The sequence below is a fragment of the Biomphalaria glabrata genome, chromosome 13 (genome assembly GCF_947242115.1).
Source record: "Biomphalaria glabrata chromosome 13, xgBioGlab47.1, whole genome shotgun sequence".
Taxonomy (NCBI): Eukaryota; Metazoa; Mollusca; class Gastropoda; family Planorbidae; genus Biomphalaria; species Biomphalaria glabrata.
In genome coordinates this window covers 33123089-33141164 of record NC_074723.1, presented here as the reverse complement: position 1 = coordinate 33141164, position 18076 = coordinate 33123089, and the positions used below count along the sequence as shown (strand labels likewise).

Sequence of the window (18076 nt, the reverse complement as noted above, 5' to 3'; positions counted from 1 at the left end):
ATCTCTTTCTCTTATTCCCTCTTTTTTCTCTCTCTCTTTCTCTCTCTATCTCTTTCTCTTATTCCCTCTTTCTCTCTCTCTCCCTCTTTCTCTTATTCTCTCTTTCTCTCTCTCACACTCTCTTTCTCTTATTCCCTCTTTTTCTCTTTCTATCTCTCTTTTTTTCTCTCTCTCTTTCTCTTTCTCCTTTTCTCTCTCTCTATCTCTTATTCCCTTTTTTTCTCTCTCTCTCACTCTTTTTTTCTCTCTTTCTCTCTCTCTTTCTCCCTTTCTCTTTCTTTTTCTCTTTCTCGCAGATTCATTTGACCTACTTTGTGTGTCCTTTAACAGACCATCAACAAAAAAAAATCATGTCTTTATTTTGGCCACGTGACAAGAAAAAGATTCAAGTTAACTATACACAAATAGTTTTAAAAACAAAACAAAGCTAGTTTTTAGTGGAATTACAGTAATTATCTTGAATCACTCATGTCATTAATTATTAATTAGACAAAGAATAGTAAAACAGTATAATAGGAAATATTTGTATTACGGTTTTTTTTTTTATTTAGTGCAATTTTTTTATACTTTTAGCGTGCTCAGTGCACTATGGTCCTATCACTTTCGTTGATAGATGTTGTTTTGTTGTTTGTTTGTTTGTTTGTTGTTGTTTTTTTTTTTTGGGGGGGGGGTGACTGGGAAAGGGGGAAGCAGAGCAGGGAGTACCTGGAAGAAGATTCCCATACTGCTTTTCAAAAGAAATTTTTTAAAAGTAACTGTTTAAATTCGAATTCGATGTCTTGAGCCTCGATGATTGAAAGCCTACACGCAAGTTTGGACATATCACGAGTGAATACAAAATAGGTATTGTATGCGGCAGTTTAAGCTTGACTTTAAAACTTATTATTTGTTTTTATATTTTCAATTTTATTTCAATTACGATTTTTTTATATTTTGTATATTATACTTGTAGTTTATTATATTTTGATAAAATTACCGATAAAATTCTATAAATTAAAAAAAAAAAACTTTAATTTTTGATTTAATACAAACACGAGGTCTTAACGTCTTTTTCTTATTCGCTGAAGCCTAATTATGTCAGTTATCTGACGTGTCTTTGGGGTAGCTGCTTTGAGCGGGAGGAAGTGTTACTTTGTCTACTTTCTCAGACATCATTAATGCCGAGGCTTTCAAACAATGCCTATGAGATGAGCTGCTGTGAGCGAAAGGAAGCGTTACTTTGTCTACTTTCTCAGACATTATTAATGCCGAGGCTTTCAAACAATGCCTATGAGATGAACTTTAGACGCTCTATGACTCAAGAAGGTCAAGTAAATGACACATTTTAAAGCTCGTTTTATGTCATTTCAAAACATTGCAAGTTATATTCTAATGGCTACAAAAGATTTAATGTAAGTGAATGAAACACGCGGCGAGAATCTATAATATTAACAATATGTTACTATCCGGTGAACGATTTGTCTGTGAACAATTTGTCGGTGAACGATTTGTCGTGTGAACGATTTGTCGTGAACCAACTGTAGGTGAACAAGATGTCGGTGAAGAAGTTGCCTGTGAGCAACATATCGGTCGGTTGAAAGAATAGTCGTGTGAATGAATTATCGGTGAACGAAATGTCGGGTGAATGAAAAGTCGTGAACGATTTGTCGGTGAACGAAATGTCAGCGAACGAGTTGTCGTGACCTCAGAAATCAGCTCAGTTAATAGTGTAGCCTTTTATCTCACAGCCGTGCTATCCTTGTTTAGTCTCCGTATATCTATTACTCTACCTAGCCCATTGCATTACAGAATCTTATATATGTTTGATAAGTGTTAGGCACAGTCGTCATTAGTTTCACTCTTGTTAGATTACAAAGCATGTTGACGACAGTTGTTGTCGTAACTAAACACGATAAGAAAGTATCATGCTATGTAATGTTTGCCCTTATCTTTTGTCTTTGCCAATATATTCAACAATTCTCTGCGTTTCATGTCAATACTGTCAAAATGACTCTACTTCTACATTTCGCTCTATATCTGCTTTTCTTTTCTTTTTCCACTGCAGGTCAGTTATTTTATTTTATTATAAAAAATATTTAATATTTTTCATATTGACTTTCTTTAATATAAATGTTCAATAAAAAATGAATGAATATGTGTGTGTGTGTGTGTTTTTTTCCAAAATATTTCAGAAATTAATTTAAAAGTCTTGAAGTAAAAAAAAATGTATATATTTCTGAACCAATGTGTTTATTGACACTAAACTTCAAGTTACTAAACATTGTACTGTGCATTCATTTTTGAGTTTCTTTTTTAGTTAACATCTTTCTGAATAAACCGACATACACAGTTATCACCTTCTTTCATAGATTTACGATAACTGTACGACAAGTATGTAAATGTAACTATATAATAATCAAGTAATAGGGAAACAATTTAAACAATAACAAATCAATTTCATTAATTCTTATAAAACTTAATCAGATCGTTCAGCTCAACTGAGTTTGTGTAATTAGCGCGATATGAACATTCTTAGATCTTGATTTATCACCTAGATCAGGGGTCGGCAAGCTGCCTCTTCCGAGCCACATGCGGCTCTTTGGAGGTTAATCTGCGGCTCCTTAGTTTCATGCAATTCAAAACAAACAAAACGATTGTAGCATTTATAAAAAAAAAATCCTCTCAACACAAATATAAAGGAAACCCACATTGATCCATTTGAAATTGATACTGGATCTCTAGACATGCAATTGATCGATTTAAAAGTAAAGTTTTGTGGAGTGAAGTTAAAGCTCAGGTTAGAAGAATTGATGGTCCAGAAACGTATGTAACGCAACAAAAGTGGACAGCTTTAAAAGAATTCCGCGAGATGAGTCACTTATATTGCTACAGTCAGGTGAAAAAGTTGGCATTTGGAAAGCTGACTATCGTCGGATCGGCATATTCGTGCGAGCAAGCGTTCTCTTGCATGAATATAATTAAAAGAAAAGTAAGAAGCCAGCTAACAATTGAAAATTTGAGTCAAGATTGGAACTAAAAACAAGTTATAAGCCACATGTTTCCGAACTTTCTAAGACCATACAAAGCCATCACTCCCGTTGAGTTTGATTGCTCAATTGTTTATTATTGAAGTAAAAGTTTGTAATGTCTGTAAATGTTTAATTGTTAAATTTTATACTTAAATAGTAAGTAATTATCTAATATTACCATATAAATAAATATATGTATATTTAATATAATTTGTTGTGAAAAATACTACTTATAATGAGATAAATAGATATTTTTCTAATGAATGAATAGATTAGTTTATTGTTTGGAAGGGAAAAAATGTGGCTCTTTTAAAACGTTGAAATTTTGTCAATTGTAATTTTTGGATCTTCCGACTCAAAAGGTTGCCGAGCAGTGACCTATTATTATTATTATTATTATTATTATTATAGCTTTTATATAGCGCTACTTTCATGCTTATAGCATGCTCAGAGCGCTTTTGGTCCAATCTCATTTGTGGACCAGTGGGGGAGAGGGGGTATCTAGGAGTAGCCAAGCCAAGTTCAAGAGCATTTGGCCTCTCGACCACGCTTCCCACCAGATGTATATCGAATGAAATCTAATGTCTAATAGGAGGTTCGTGTTTTTAACACTGCAGCTAATAAAAAACGTATAAAAAGGAATTTATATTTGTTGCTGCTTCATCCTTGTAACATATATAACTAAATTTGAAATTCCTGCTTAGTTTAGAAGCTAAAACTTTGATAGTATAAAAAAGGATATAGAATCTTAAATTATTATTATTATCATAGCTTTTATATAGCGCTACTTTCATGCTTATAGCACGCTTAGAGCGCTTTGGTCCAATCTCATTTGTGGACCAGTCGGGGGAAGGGGGTATCTAGGAGTTGGTTTTCCGTGCTGCCTTTAGGCGCTCAGTAAACGCAACACTGCCCGAGTCGGGTGTCGAACCTCGAGCCCTCTTCTAGGTAGCCAAGACAAGCCAAGTTCAAGCGCACTTAGCCCCTTGACCACGCTTCCCAAATGACAAAATAAAACGAACCCCTACTGATATAGAATAGTATTGACTTAAGAAGGCATGTTGGACTTTCACAATGGTCTAAATAAGTTAGACTAATTCATAGTAAACACATTAAGAAATTAACCTTTTAATGAACCGCGTATTATTTATATAGAAAGATAATTATCATAGAACTAATTCTCTATAGGCAATAGCTTTAGGCAGTCCTTTTTTGTGACTGTACGCACAGGCACGGCGAATAAAGTAACTTCAACAAAGTAACGAGACATTTAGTACGAACTTCTCGATGATCTAAAAAAACTCTATTACACAATCAGAAGAAGGGAGAGAGAGAGAGAGAGAGAGAGAGAGAGAGAGATTTTTCTTTTCAGAAAAGAGGACTTAGAATGGCTGTGGACAGTACTCGGATTTCCCGACAAACGTACTACTAATACTAGCCCAGATATAAGTACGAGAATGTCCCGGGGCTGGATTCTTGTGGGGGCCCTTATACTTTTGAATAAAAATCCACTTTTAATAATAATAATTATTATTCGCTTGCTACTTTAACTTGCCAACTGGATCCAAACAAACCCGTGAATGTAGTTACTGTTTTCAAATTTAACCAAAAAGATTCAACATACCTAGAAAAGGTAGGAAGCCCATATGATCAATCTACGGGGAAAATGGTAACATCTAGTTTCCAGAAAACAAAGTCCTCTTTCTGAAAAACAAATCTTTCTCTCTCTCTCTCTCTCTCTCTCTCTCTCTCTCTCTCTCTTCTTCTTCTTCTTCTTCTTCTTCTTCTTCTTCTTCTCCCCAAAAAAAAAAATAAATTCCCCATACTTTTAAATTTTTCTCTCCGTAATTATTTACCACATTCTGGTGGAATCAACGCTGGTATCGTCAGTTAGGAGAGAAAGAGTTAATACACTCTACACCGCCCCGTCCCCACCCCCACAAGAACCCGTTGACTGTGCTAGCATTAGTATCGTGATATCGATGGTCAGTTTCTCGGTTCGAAAAAAAAACAACACTCGTACAAATCATAAAAGAATTAAAAGCAAAATATAAAAATAGCTTTCAAAAACTAAAAAAGTTTATTTAATTAGAAAAAACGGAAATCACTATCATATATCTTAATACTGCAGGGTTTAACTCCCTTTTTCTATATAAAACAATATTATTATTTTTTTTGTGTAAATGAATTGATTAGTAAAAGAAAGGCCTTGTGATCTATAGGGCAGATGATGTAAAGATCATCTGTTTCTGTGGAGGATGTCGTGTGGCCAGCATAACGACCAACCGCCTTTACTTTCCCAAACAATGTCAGGTAAACATTAATATTGGAAGCATCTTAAAATTAAAAATCCCCGTCTTACCGGGATTCGAACTCGGGACAGTTTGGAATCCAAGCTTTACTACTCAGCCACTAAGACTACCCACTTAAAGGTAATTAGGGGCGGTAAAATATTACAGTTTTCAACATTCAGCAATCTTAAGTCATTAGGCATTAAACTAGGTTAACATTCAAAGTTGCAGTAAGCATTTGCATATGTTGGTGCTGGACACACCATTTATGAGTGGACTTTGAAAACACGTGAAAATAAGTTCCACATTTTGTAATTATAACTATTTAAAAATAAGCGCGTGTATCGTTTTATAATTGTTATTTTATTTTCTTTCAGAGCTTGTTATCGATGTCCAACCAAATGTCATAACACCGGAAGTGACGCAACACATTGTGGTCAACTGTTCTGTAACCAGAAATCAAGTTCCAACACTTGATGTCATCAAATCTCTAACACTTTCTCGCTATAACGAGAAACTCAAAGAATTTGAGGCCCTTCTTGCTCTAGAAGCCAAAACTTTAAATCTGAAACAGCTTGTACAGTTTCCACGTTCTCAGATTAGTTTTGGAAATCTGTATGTAACTCTATCTCTACAAAGTCCTACTCAGTCTGATGCCAGAGTGTATAGGTGTAAGGTTGAGGGAGACAATGCTAATGGAACCTCTATGTCCTTAGTAGCTAAGCAAGAAGTAGAATACAGAACAAACACGACCGCGTTGATTGAGGAGATACTCCGTTTGAAGAATGAAGAAAAAAACGATAAATGTCCTTTCATGAAAGATGAGCTTCATCAAAGTTGGCACCTTTTTTTTTTCTTTATGACAAATATAGGCAAACCTGTCATTGTTGGTCTACAGTACAGTAGGCTTGCCCTTTTATTACTCTTGATGTAGGGGGAAATAACTTACCCAGGGATTAGGAATGTGATTAGGAGGCGCGGTGGCTGAGCGGTAAAGCGTTTGGCTTCTGAACCTGGGGTTCCGGGTTCAAATCCCGGTCTAGACTGGGATTTTTATTTCGGGATCTTTGGGCGCCTCTGAGTTCACCCAGCTCTAGCGGGTACCTGACATTAGTTTTGGAAAAGTAAAGGCGGTTGGTCGTTGTGCTGGTCACACGACACCCTCGTTAACCGTAGGCCACAGAATCAGATCATCTGCTGTATAAATCACAAGGTCTGAAAGGGGAACTTTACTTTTTTTTTTTACTTGAGGAATGTGATTGGTTCTTCACCGTCCCCTCTGTCCTGAGGTTGTGAGACACGGCTTCAAGGACCCTCCTGGGTTCTAACATCTAGACTAGAGCAGCCTCCTTATTATTTTCTTTGAATTTACCACAATGAACTGCAACAAAGAAATAGGGGCTTTATAAATATGCTCATAAATTTTTTTTTAAATTAGAAAATTAAAATATAGCTTCAAAAGATACGAAAACGTCTTCAATATATCCTAATTTAAAGCTAGCAGTTTTCCTTGTGTGAATTCTGTTGGAACTATGAACTACAAGTTTTATGCATGTGTAACACAGAAAAGCTGTTGTTCAATGTATTTGGGATGTCTCCGTGTAAATAAACATCTATATCGTTGAGCTGCCTCCCTTTTTAGTTTTATATATATATATACAGTGGCGTAGCTAGAGTGTTTGATGCCTATTGCGGCATCTCCTCATGATCCCCCCCCTCCTAATCGGATATAAAACAACACAAAATACGTTATTATACGTTCACAAAATATACTATAAATAAATATTTCAGGCTTTCTTGTCGCAGAACTATCAATACTTTTATCAAAATCTGTTTTCCACCAATTGCCTAGTTAGTGAAAAACATCACTGATTGGTATTAATTCTTGGTGAACTTAATTAAGTCTGAAAAACTTTGTTCGCATATAGCCACACTTACCGCAATTGTCAGAAATATGTAACAATCTGATAATGCTACCTGAAGAGAACCTTGGGCATGATTCTTTTTCTCTCAAAGCAGAATGTGACATTCAAGAGTCAACACGAATATTTAGAAAATATTCAGAAATGAATCATCTTGTGGCATTCTAGCTGATATATTTTTTTTTCTGAAATTGTCTAGTAGATTTGTGCGTCGAACTTGGAACTCTAAGGCCAGCAAAAGCGAACAAAAGCTCCCTTTTCACCAGCCTGAAGTGGTAGCAAGTTCCTCATTTCTGCCACCCTGTCCGACGGGGGATGAGACTCGGGGTTAAACTTAGAGTTTGATTTTGCCTTTTCTTCCAGTGGACTTGGACACTCCGGACTAGAGACGCGGCCGCACTACTGGGAATCCCGCCATGTTCCTTTAATTTACCAGGCTAACCTTGCGGGACACGCCATTTATTTAATCGCCCTTTGAGGGACGGCGCTTGGACGTTGACATATAGCTGTGGGAGCTATTTTTCATCCCCGCACAGTGCATTGAGCCTTGTTTCGCCACCCATTCGGCCTAATCATCCCTCTCACGACCGTTTCCAGCCGGGCGCAACGACGAGGCGGGGCAGCAAGTTGGGGATATCTTTTTATTTATTTATTTTTTAAATCAATATTTCAAACAGGTTCTTGTTTGAGAAGTTCAAAGGGAGACTTCTGAAGTAATTGCGCCAAACTGTTGACATCTCTTTCGCTACAAGCGAAATTTGGTTTTGTCAATGTTGCTATGAGCACCATCGAGATTGATTTCAATCTGAGGATTCAATAGTTGGGATAGCGACAAAATTTATATTTACTTACCACATTATGATATGATCATATTGGGTGATCATTTCTTGAACTATATATAATTATAATATCCCGTCCAAGGAAGAATAAATCTCAATCCGTAGCTCTGTCTTATGTGTTTATACAAAATCTTCACCTTTTTCGATTGGCTTCTTTTTATTGTAGCCAATACATCTTTCATGTTCTGCACTAACCCTCAGATCATAGACCAGCTTTCGCTAAAGGTAATAAAGGCTTCAGGTATCGATGTTTTAATGTTTTCCGTTTAAGTGCGCAGTCTCGAATTGACGATCAGTATTTTTGAAGGTAGACTTACCCGCCGTTTATTTCAATTTTTTCAGGGGCCAAGAATCTAAAATGGTGAGAAAAATAAGCCTGCATAGCAACAAGCAATCCGCCTACTTAAGAGATTTTGTCTTTACTATTCTTCTTCAACTCGTTCGTGGTGCCCATTGAGGGTCAGATTCTGCTTTGAAAGAAAATAAATGATATCCAAGATTCTTTTCATTATCAGATTTTTACCTTTATGACCCTTGGATCACTGCTGTCAACCATTTTATCCATTCAAGACAATTTCTCCGTTTGAGATAACACTATGAGCGTCAGCCAGACTTATAAATCAAGTAACAGAGTGGCACAATATATTTTAAAATCAAATACAGTAATTCATGTATGTACAATGTGTGCAGTTTTTACTGCGAATTTTAGTGTTCAGTTTGATACCCCTCATCACTTGATGTCCCGTGGGGCCCGCACCACCCGCACATGGCTAGCTACGCCACTGTATATATATATATAGAGAGATATATACATATATATATTGATTGTTATTTCTTGTCTAGGACTTAGGCTTCATTTTGTTGGAAGTTCTGAAATTATCAAGGAACTTATTGAGCCTCTAACGTTAACATGTTCGCTTCAGGTACAGTGTACTATTTATTTTAATAGCGCTCTATTGAATTAGATCAGTGGTGGGCAACCTTTTTCTGCCGAGGGCCCCATTTAAAAAAATTTGGGCACTGGGGGTCCGCTTCAGCATTAGCCTAAATGGTGAGATGACGATATTGAAAACTGGTCGCAAGTAGCAAAGTTTTTTGTAGCGAATATACAGCTTCTGTCACCATGAACTCCCGCGAAAAAACTGACAGGAATTTCTCTTTCAGGTCATAATTTGCTAGGAGATATGTCCTCTGGAGCTGAGTCAGCTTCTGCATTAGCCTAAATGGTGAGATGAGGATATTGAAAACTGGTCGCAAGTTGCTGACGTCTTAAAATTTGCTTTCAAATTCCACAATCAAGGAATCCAAATAAGTTTTGTACTTTTCAACCCTTTCACTAGAAATCGTTTCATCTTTCAAATAATGAAATTAATGAAGCCTGATTTCACTTGCTGCCCTCATGACATTGAACAGCTTTGTTTGAAAAGATTTAAGATGCACATCCATTTCAGGTGCAAACAACAAACTGCATTGTCCCCGAAGATAAACATGTCTTTCTTCAACTCTTCATTACAAATATTAGTAACAAAGTCATAGTCAAGGATCCTAGCAATTTTTTCTTGATATTCCATATTCTTCTAATGCTAGGCCAGCGGATACTACTGTGTTACCGAACATTGGAATGTTTTGTTTCCAAATCTTCAAGTACTTTTCGGAACTGCTAGTCAAGGCCGGCCTTATAGAACTGGAGGCCCTAGGTGAAGTGAATTTGGTGGCCCCAAATAAAATATAAAAAAATATAAATTAACAGTGAAAAAAACAACTAAAATTGTGCAGCTTATTAAAAGCCTAATCTACTTCAACGATAACAGTGAGGACAATAATTGTCACAACAAGCTATTTTTCTCTATAATATTAAAATACATATCTTGTGCGAGTCTCCCAATAATGCCGTTAATATGAATACAATAAGGTTATTTCTGTTATTTAAATGGTATTCAATGCAGACTTGTGCAAACTTTCCCGTAATGAGTTTATGGTTGGGATATTGCTCTTTTTTAAAATATTTTATTACAAAGCCAGTTCTTCTCAGTCAAAGCACGATCTCCATCAGTTGTTGCCCTTGCCATCTTGTACAAGCCAACCCATCACTTTTAACACAGTTCTTCATAGCATTGAATAAATACTGGCCTGAGCTTGTGTCTTTGACTGAATTTTTCGAAATATTGCCGTTTAAAATAATCTTCATTTGCTTTGAACTTTTTAGAATGATGTTTAGAGAAAGTGTTTCTTAAGCCTCTCCATTATAAGTGATAAGAATCAAAAGTTTCAATAATTTCTATCGATATTTTCAATTATTTATTTTTAATATATTTGCATTTTTATATGTGTAATGTGTGGACACAAATGATTTCTTTGGGTGTCCGCGGGCCGCATAAAACATGCGGCGGGCCGCATGTTGCCCGCGTTCGTAATTTGCCCACCGCTGAATTAGATATTTTAATACGGTTAATCTATAGATAAAGATGGTTAACGACTTTAACTTGTAAAATCATTGAAAGGAAATATGCTTTAAACCAGTGATGCCCAACCTTATTCATCCTGCGGGCCATTTATATTTCCGACACTAGTGTTGCGGGCCACATGTCCGATAAGGTACAAAAACGAAATAAAATTGACTTGAAACTATTTGATTAGAAACTTACATTAATGATTAGACATTGGAAGTTTTTCTATTTTTACGCCTCGGAAAGTGGCTTCATTTCTCTACTTCAAATGTGAGCCACATTGTAGCTAGTTTTACCACCAACTCGTTTTCTTGTCTCTTTTTCATAACTTTCCCGATCAATCCTCCAATCTCTACAAGAAGTTAAACAATCTTTTATTTGCGGCTCATACCAAGAGTGCCGTCATATTTGTTCATAATACTGTTATACATGTGGTTGTTTTTTAAAACAGCCACATTTTATTTACAAATCAAATATGTTGGCATATTATCATGTTTCAATAGCAAAGATCCGTTCTGTTTTCCTGGTCAATTCTACATTTAGAGTCCTATTTCGTAAACGAAAAATGATAAAGATCATGTTACAAACCTATCAGAGAAAAGTGAGAGCCCTAACATTTGTCTACAATTTGTGCTGACGTTTCAGAGGGCCGGATAGAACCACGTCGCGAGCCGGATCTGGCCCGCGGGCCGTACTTTGAGCACCACTGCTTTAAACTATTTTAGTTATATTTTTTTTAATTATCATAAATATATAATTAATATTTAGTTGATGGTAGTTTAATAAATACCACTCCATGTGTTGTTGTTGTTGTTGGTGGTTGTTTTTTTTTTTTTTTTTTTTTTTGGGGGGGGGGGGCATTTTAAACATTTGAAAATAAAATCATGTATTTTATGAATTAAGATATATTTTTAGATATTTTATACAATCTCAGGTTTCCAGATAATAGGCCTATAGACAAAATTGAAAAAAAAAAATGCAGACCAGGTACAGGACCTTACTTACGAACTATGTGTAGCAGCTAGAGCAGTTGGCATGGAAATTAGTGCTGGAAAAAAAAGCAAAATACTGGTCTATGGTGTACATAAAAAAGCCATTTAAATGATATTTACACAGTGACTATTATACGTTTTAAAACGGTATATGCTATAAAATTTTATAATTTATTCTTCCTGAATTTTCCGCTAAATTTATTTTCCTCAACCGTCAAATGATATACTTTTTACAGGGCTTTCAATATGATGAGAACCAAAATGTTACAGTTCAGTTTATGTACATTCTTCACGGTAATATAATAATTTATCAATTATTAGTTTTCTAACCAACACACAAATTCCATGTCTTTGTTGTTCAAGCTCAAATTTGTTACAGTATAAAGTTTGTCTTCTCCACACTCACCTCTCCCGTTGAGGCCAACTTCTAAATAACGTCTGTAACGTATATAATACGAAGAGAAATGTTGTTTGGACCAAAAAAAAAAAAAATTCTATATAGAAATCAAAGCTTATCTTAAGGGATAAAAACTCGTTTTAACTCCTTTTATCTATATCATAAAGCAGAAAGTAAGGCGTATGCATGTTTGAATGTATGACCCGCAAAGAAATCACAACCGTTTGACAAATCTTGATAAGAATTGGCATATATGTTCTTTGGGTATTATCTGGAACCGTAGTGTATATATGGTAGCCCTAAAACAAACTTAAGACCCTCAAAAAAAAAACCTCTAAGAAAGTGTGTGGTAATATGTCAAGGATCTAGGGCTAGGCCATGTTTACAGAGACAAGATCGAAAGCATATAGATCTAATTTTAGAAATTGAACTTCTCACTTCGACAGATTAAAGTGCACTATACAGTCTACTGATTTCATTATTTAATAAAATGATCCTTCAAATTAGTGTTTCAAAAGCATTTTTGCATACATTTGTTCCTTGTATCTGCGAATTTAGATGTCTTGACGTACTTTATAACCCCATTCAAGTAAAAAATCGGGTAAACCCGTTTAAATTGTACTTTATATTCCATTCTTGTCAAGCTATTTTCTTTTTTTTATTGCTAAAGTTATCTCTATTCGCTTTTAACAAATCGGGTAAATCCGTTTCCATAGTATTTTATATTTGATGTGGCGAATAGTGGAAACTTGAAAAGGAACGTTAGCTAAGTTTGACATAGATATAAATCCAATACACGAAGTAAGGCCACCAGGCTTCGGGTAATATCTTGCAAAGTATATAAAATAAAATATATGAATTGGTACTGAAAGAGTAACTAACTGGATAATTTGTTGATTGATTCGTTTAATGATATAGAAGAAGACGAAAAACGTGGCATGATGTAATAAAGGGGACTAAATCCATATATATCCACATCTTTCATTTAGTATTTATTGCTCTTCTTACGAACTCAAATAAAATAATCTAAATAATTGTTTAGTTTCTTTTTATTGATTCGCGCCTTGTCTGGTTTAATGAATAATTGCAAAAGTTTCATTTGATCCGAAAATGAGAAATAGGAGAACAAACCGGTTTAAACAGACCGAGACATAGAGAGTGGCTAAATGGTAAAGCGCTTCCGAACCGGGGGTCTTGGGTCCGACTCATGTTGAAGATTGGGATTTTATATTTTGGAATCTAAGGGCGCTTTGGGTCCACCCAGCTCTAATGAGCACTTAACGTTAGTTGGGGAAAAGTAAAGCCGGTTGGTGATTGCGCTGGCCACATGACAATATTGTTAACTGTGGGCCACAGAAATAGATGACCTTTACATCATGTGCCCTGTAAATCGAAAGGTCAGAAAGGGGAACTTTAATAGAATTAAAGTGAAAAAAAAATATGTTAAGTTTTCAGTAGAAAAACTATCAAATAAAATTGTACTTGTCTGAAAGGCTTAGAGAATAAAATTATGTCAATATAAATCTACAATGTCACAGGTTTTTATACATGCCAGAAGATCTATAAATAGCAACCATTTTGGTGTACAAAACAAAGCAGGTAATGATAAGCTATTCTCTTAAAGGCTGATAGAACATTGTGTACGTTTTAAAAATACAGAACCAAACTGCTATGTTCTTCTTTTTGAAATTTTTATTTAGCAATTTTTGGAGTTCAATTAAGTGTCATTTATCTGGTTTTGTTTAACGTGAATATCTCTCAATAACTGATAAATTAATAGTTAAACGCTTATTTAGTTATATTTTTTATATTTTTTTTACAGAGACGAATGGCGTTGTTGCGACTATAAACAAAGGTCAACCTGTTGTTACAACTATCCAAGAAAATAATTCTAAGAATGTCAAAGGTGAACTATCAGAGAACGAGTTAAAAGCCTCATACATCCAAGTCACATGGAGAAATCTGAAATCCTCAGAGTCTGGAAAATATTTCTGCGGAGCTCATATCATTGATTCTAAAGGAAAATCTAAGAAATTGAATGAGATGTTAATAGTTACTGTAGCAACTGCAACTTTTGATGATTTGGTGAAAGTAATACAGAAGTTGATGAAACAGGCTGATGAGGATAAGGAAAAAATACAAGAGAATAAACAAAAGATAAAGAACATTCAAGAAGACTTTGATACTCGTCAACAAAATTTAAGTCCTTTTAAAGACATTCTTGTCAACGGTATTGTATTATCTTGATAGAACTAATAAATGAAACACAATTATTGTCTACAAAATCTTACACTACGTTTAATTATTTTAAAGAGCATCTTTCATGCATTTTTTGGTTCAATCTCTTTTGTGGACCTATGAGGGAAGGTAGTATCTAGGAATAAGTCTTTATTCATGTCTTTAAGTTGCTCGTCAAGCGCAACTAACTTCAAGTCGGAACTCGAACACGAGTTTCTTTGATCGGTACCCTAATGCATTTTATCACTTAGCCCCTCATTCCACAAAGCGTTTAAAAAAATTGTCCTGAAATACTTTACAACAGTGGTGCCCGAAATACGGCCCGCGGGCCACGTCCGGCCCACGACGTGGTTCCATCCGGCCCGCCAAAACGTCGACACAAAGTGTAGAAAATCCATTGTCCAAAAAATAAATTTAAAAAATTATTATTCCCTACGTAGAGTAAATCGATTGGTATCCATAGTAAGCCAACATATTTGTTTTATAAAGAGAGAGTGGCTCTGTTTAAAGAACATAACATTAAAGAGCTTTAGGAAATCAAACAAATAAGGCAACATTCTTAGTTTAAGACGCAATAGTTAGATTACACCCTTGGAGAAATTAGTGGGAGTAACTTCTGATGGTGCCAAAACTATGGTTGACAGCAATAGTTTCTAGAGGTCAAATGGAACAGAGTCTTTGTGGTCTCGTTGAATTATTCACCAACAAAATCTACGAACCATGTGATGATGATAGTGTTCAGATTGAACAATATTCGTCGTTTCTAAAATCCATCTGCGGCCAATGTGTCGATGGCCCAGGCAGAGCTACAACTGAAACTGATAGACTTACAAACTAGACATCCTTGCTTGATAAATTTCAAATGATGCAGATATTTGACCAGACACCTCGCGAGTATGAGATGGCTTCTTGAAATTGATAGCACAACGAGTGTTTGACCGTCAGCCCTGAACAGTTAAACTCAATGCAAGTTCCGGATGAGGCGGAGAGGACAATACACAGTGTGCTTCAGTGGTGATAAGACGGCACTGTTGTTAATGGTTCAGTCATTTGAACGTGTTGCAAAATGTACAGTATTGGCTGTGATTTTTATTGGACATTTAACTTTTACGTTACTTTGGAGCTCTGAGTTGTCAAGTTCTATTAGTCGGCAGTGTCTTGCGAAACAGTTAGTAGTGTGCCTGTATTATTTATTGGCCTCCTTCTGTCGTAAAACGACTATGCTTCATCTTGAACACTTTTTCATATGACTGTGGAGCCCTGTTTTTGGAGAGACACAGATATTGCAGGTCAAGGTGGCTTTCGCTTTGGTGGTAGAGGAGCTGGACATTCTCCGTGTGGCGCGATTTTCGTCAAGAGTCGAGGCTCATATTTTCTCGCTGTCCATAGCTTTCTTGGTCACCGTCTCTCTTTCTCCAACTAGTGCGGTATAGGGCTATTTCTTCAAAATGGTCAGTATCAATGTTCATTGATTATAAATCACGTTTTATCACATCCACGTGACGAAAGTTGGGTCGACCAGTTTTTTTCTGGAGCCAGAGGCGACATGCCCATACATACTGTGTGTTTTGTAATGAGTTTTATAATTCTGTTACCATATACATGTAGTTATTTATACTTTCTTTCTCTCTTTTCAGGAGAAAAAGATTACAAAGAAATGAATACTTCAGATAGTATTTTACCAGACAGGCCTTGTAATGTCAATAGCACAAAGCGACGCTTGGTCTTAAACCTCGCTTCCGGGCTGAAGGTCATGTGTGACACAATGACAGACGGCGGTGGATGGATTATTATTCAAAGACGAATCAAAGGAATGGTAGATTTTAATAGAGATTGGCAGGAATATCGTGACGGATTTGGAGACTACAACATTGGTGAATTCTATCTGGGGAATGAAAATATTTACAAGTTAACTTCTAGTGGAAATTATGAATTAAGAGTTGATTTGGAAATAAACTATTCTTTCTATTATGCACTATATTCCAAGTTTCAAATAATGAACGAATCCAACAAATATAAATTGAAGATTTCAGGCTATCTAGGAAATGCAACTGACAGTTTGTCCTGGCATGATAACTTGAATTTCAGTACTTATAAAGACAACAAGAATAATATACCAAATTGTTTATTTAAATACCCAGGACCTGGAGGCTGGTGGTTTGGCGCTGGCCATGGTTCTAATCTCAATGGTGTATGGCGAAGTGACAGATTTAACCAGGGCATAAACTGGTATGGTTTAACAGGATATAAAAAGAGCGCTTACTTCTCCGAGATGAAAATAAGAGAAAAATACTAACAGCTTTTTTTTTTCTTTAAATAAGACCTAAACGACGTAGAGGTTATTACGATAACTTAATGAATACAAAAGTCAAGTTCTATTTTTTCTTTCACTTATTTGTTCTGTCAACATAAGAAGCAGTTTGTCGATTTTAAAAAAATATAAAAAGATGTAAAAGAGTTATTTAAAATCTTAAAATTTGATTTATTTTTTGTTGTATGTATTTTTGTTTTGCTCGTTATACAAAAGGATGGGTTAGAATTTCTATTAAGTTATGGTTAACTTTCGGGAAAAATAATTTTCTTATACTCTTGTTGAGACCAGTTGGAGACGTGGCTGAGTGGGGTCCTGGGTTCGAATTTCCAGGAAGACTGGGATTATGAATTTCGTTGGCCCATAGATAACTAGGTCTGAAAGAGAAACGTTGCTTTTGCTGTTGTTGTTGTTGTCGAGGCCACATAAAACCATAAATGCAAAAAAGAAATGAAATAGAGCAGACGCCGTTAGAAACATATAGAATTAATCTCTCAAGTAATGTTTAGGATATTTGAAGTTGTTTTCCCGAGAACTTCCGGCAGAGTCGTAAGCACTGTAGGTCTTAACACTGAATCAAACTTTGTACTGTGAAAAAAGTTTTGTTTTGATTGGGCTGAAAGCTTTAAACTAACTCATGCCGTCATTTCACTGTGGATTTTATCTTTCATCTGGCACTATTTGTATCTTCTCAGAATATATTTTCAAGATAAAAAAGATCATCTTTTACGACACAACCTTCTTTGACCAGACTTTTTTGCTAGTAGAGGTTTCATGCACATTTCAACAATGATAGAGATTCAAGTAGATTCAAATAGTTAAGAAATGGATAGTCATATTCGGAAGGTTAATTATTATATGGCTCCTTCTGTCTCGGAAGACAATGGATGCGCCCAGATGATCTCGTCTTGAGACGGAGCAGAATATGGAGTGACTGATCAAGCCAATTCTGGAGCGGCAGAGTTTCCCACAGTTTTGCATGTATGTACATCTGTTCTAGGGCTAGCTGAGAGGACAGCTTTCTTCTTTTTTCTCTGATGCAGCTTCGTTTCTTTTGCTCTCGGCAAAGTTCGTACCAGCAGGTACAATCTGTCTCCATGCGGTCCAGTCTTGGTCCAGTCTTGGGCTATGTCCTTCTACATACTTCTACATACCCATAACCCCCTAGGCTGTGCTTGGGCAAGTAATTGGTTTATTATTAAAATCTCACCTAAAATAAACAAAATCAAAGCCCTTTCCGTCACTATGGAGCGCTCCACTATATATATATATATATATATATATATATATATATATATATATATATATATATATATATATATATATATATATTGAATTGAATTGAGTTAAATCACTAAATGATTTACTTTTAAAAGACAGATGGCATTTTTGTTTAAAAAAGATTAAAGGTTTTAAATAAGTTTTGAAATGATATTTTGCGTGTGGCTTCAGGCTTGTAGATGAATACATCATAACCCAAATCTTTCACTAAACAGACAGAGTAAGATGGCAGCGGGAAGGTTTCGAACCTAGAACCATCTAGACAACAGTCCTTAGCGCATATGTCAGGCAGATGTTCCAGTTTTAAATTTGGTAGTATTACATTGGCTTACAGAGAGAGAGAGCGACAA

At 35.6% G+C, this 18076-nt stretch overlaps 1 protein-coding gene across 1 annotated transcript; it reads left to right on the top strand.

The window, feature by feature from the left end:
• Positions 1-1903: 1903 nt before the first annotated feature.
• LOC106058741 (angiopoietin-1-like) lies at positions 1904-16602 on the top strand. Its single transcript, XM_056008477.1, has 6 exons — positions 1904-2044; positions 5677-6135; positions 8904-8983; positions 11736-11793; positions 13719-14126; positions 15772-16602. The coding sequence occupies exons 1-6, from the start codon at positions 1915-1917 to the stop codon at positions 16428-16430; spliced, it is 1794 nt and encodes a 597-aa protein (XP_055864452.1). The 5' UTR covers positions 1904-1914; the 3' UTR covers positions 16431-16602.
• Positions 16603-18076: the final 1474 nt, after the last annotated feature.

Excerpts from the sequence above, each read along its gene's own strand:
- LOC106058741 (XM_056008477.1), top strand. The coding sequence starts at position 1,915 with ATGTTTGCCCTTATCTTTTGTCTTTGCCAATATATTCAACAATTCTCT. Across the intron at positions 2,045-5,676 it reads CTTTTCTTTTTCCACTGCAG|AGCTTGTTATCGATGTCCAA; the intron begins GTCAGTTATTTT and ends ATTTTCTTTCAG. Across the intron at positions 6,136-8,903 it reads GAAAGATGAGCTTCATCAAA|GACTTAGGCTTCATTTTGTT; the intron begins GTTGGCACCTTT and ends TTTCTTGTCTAG.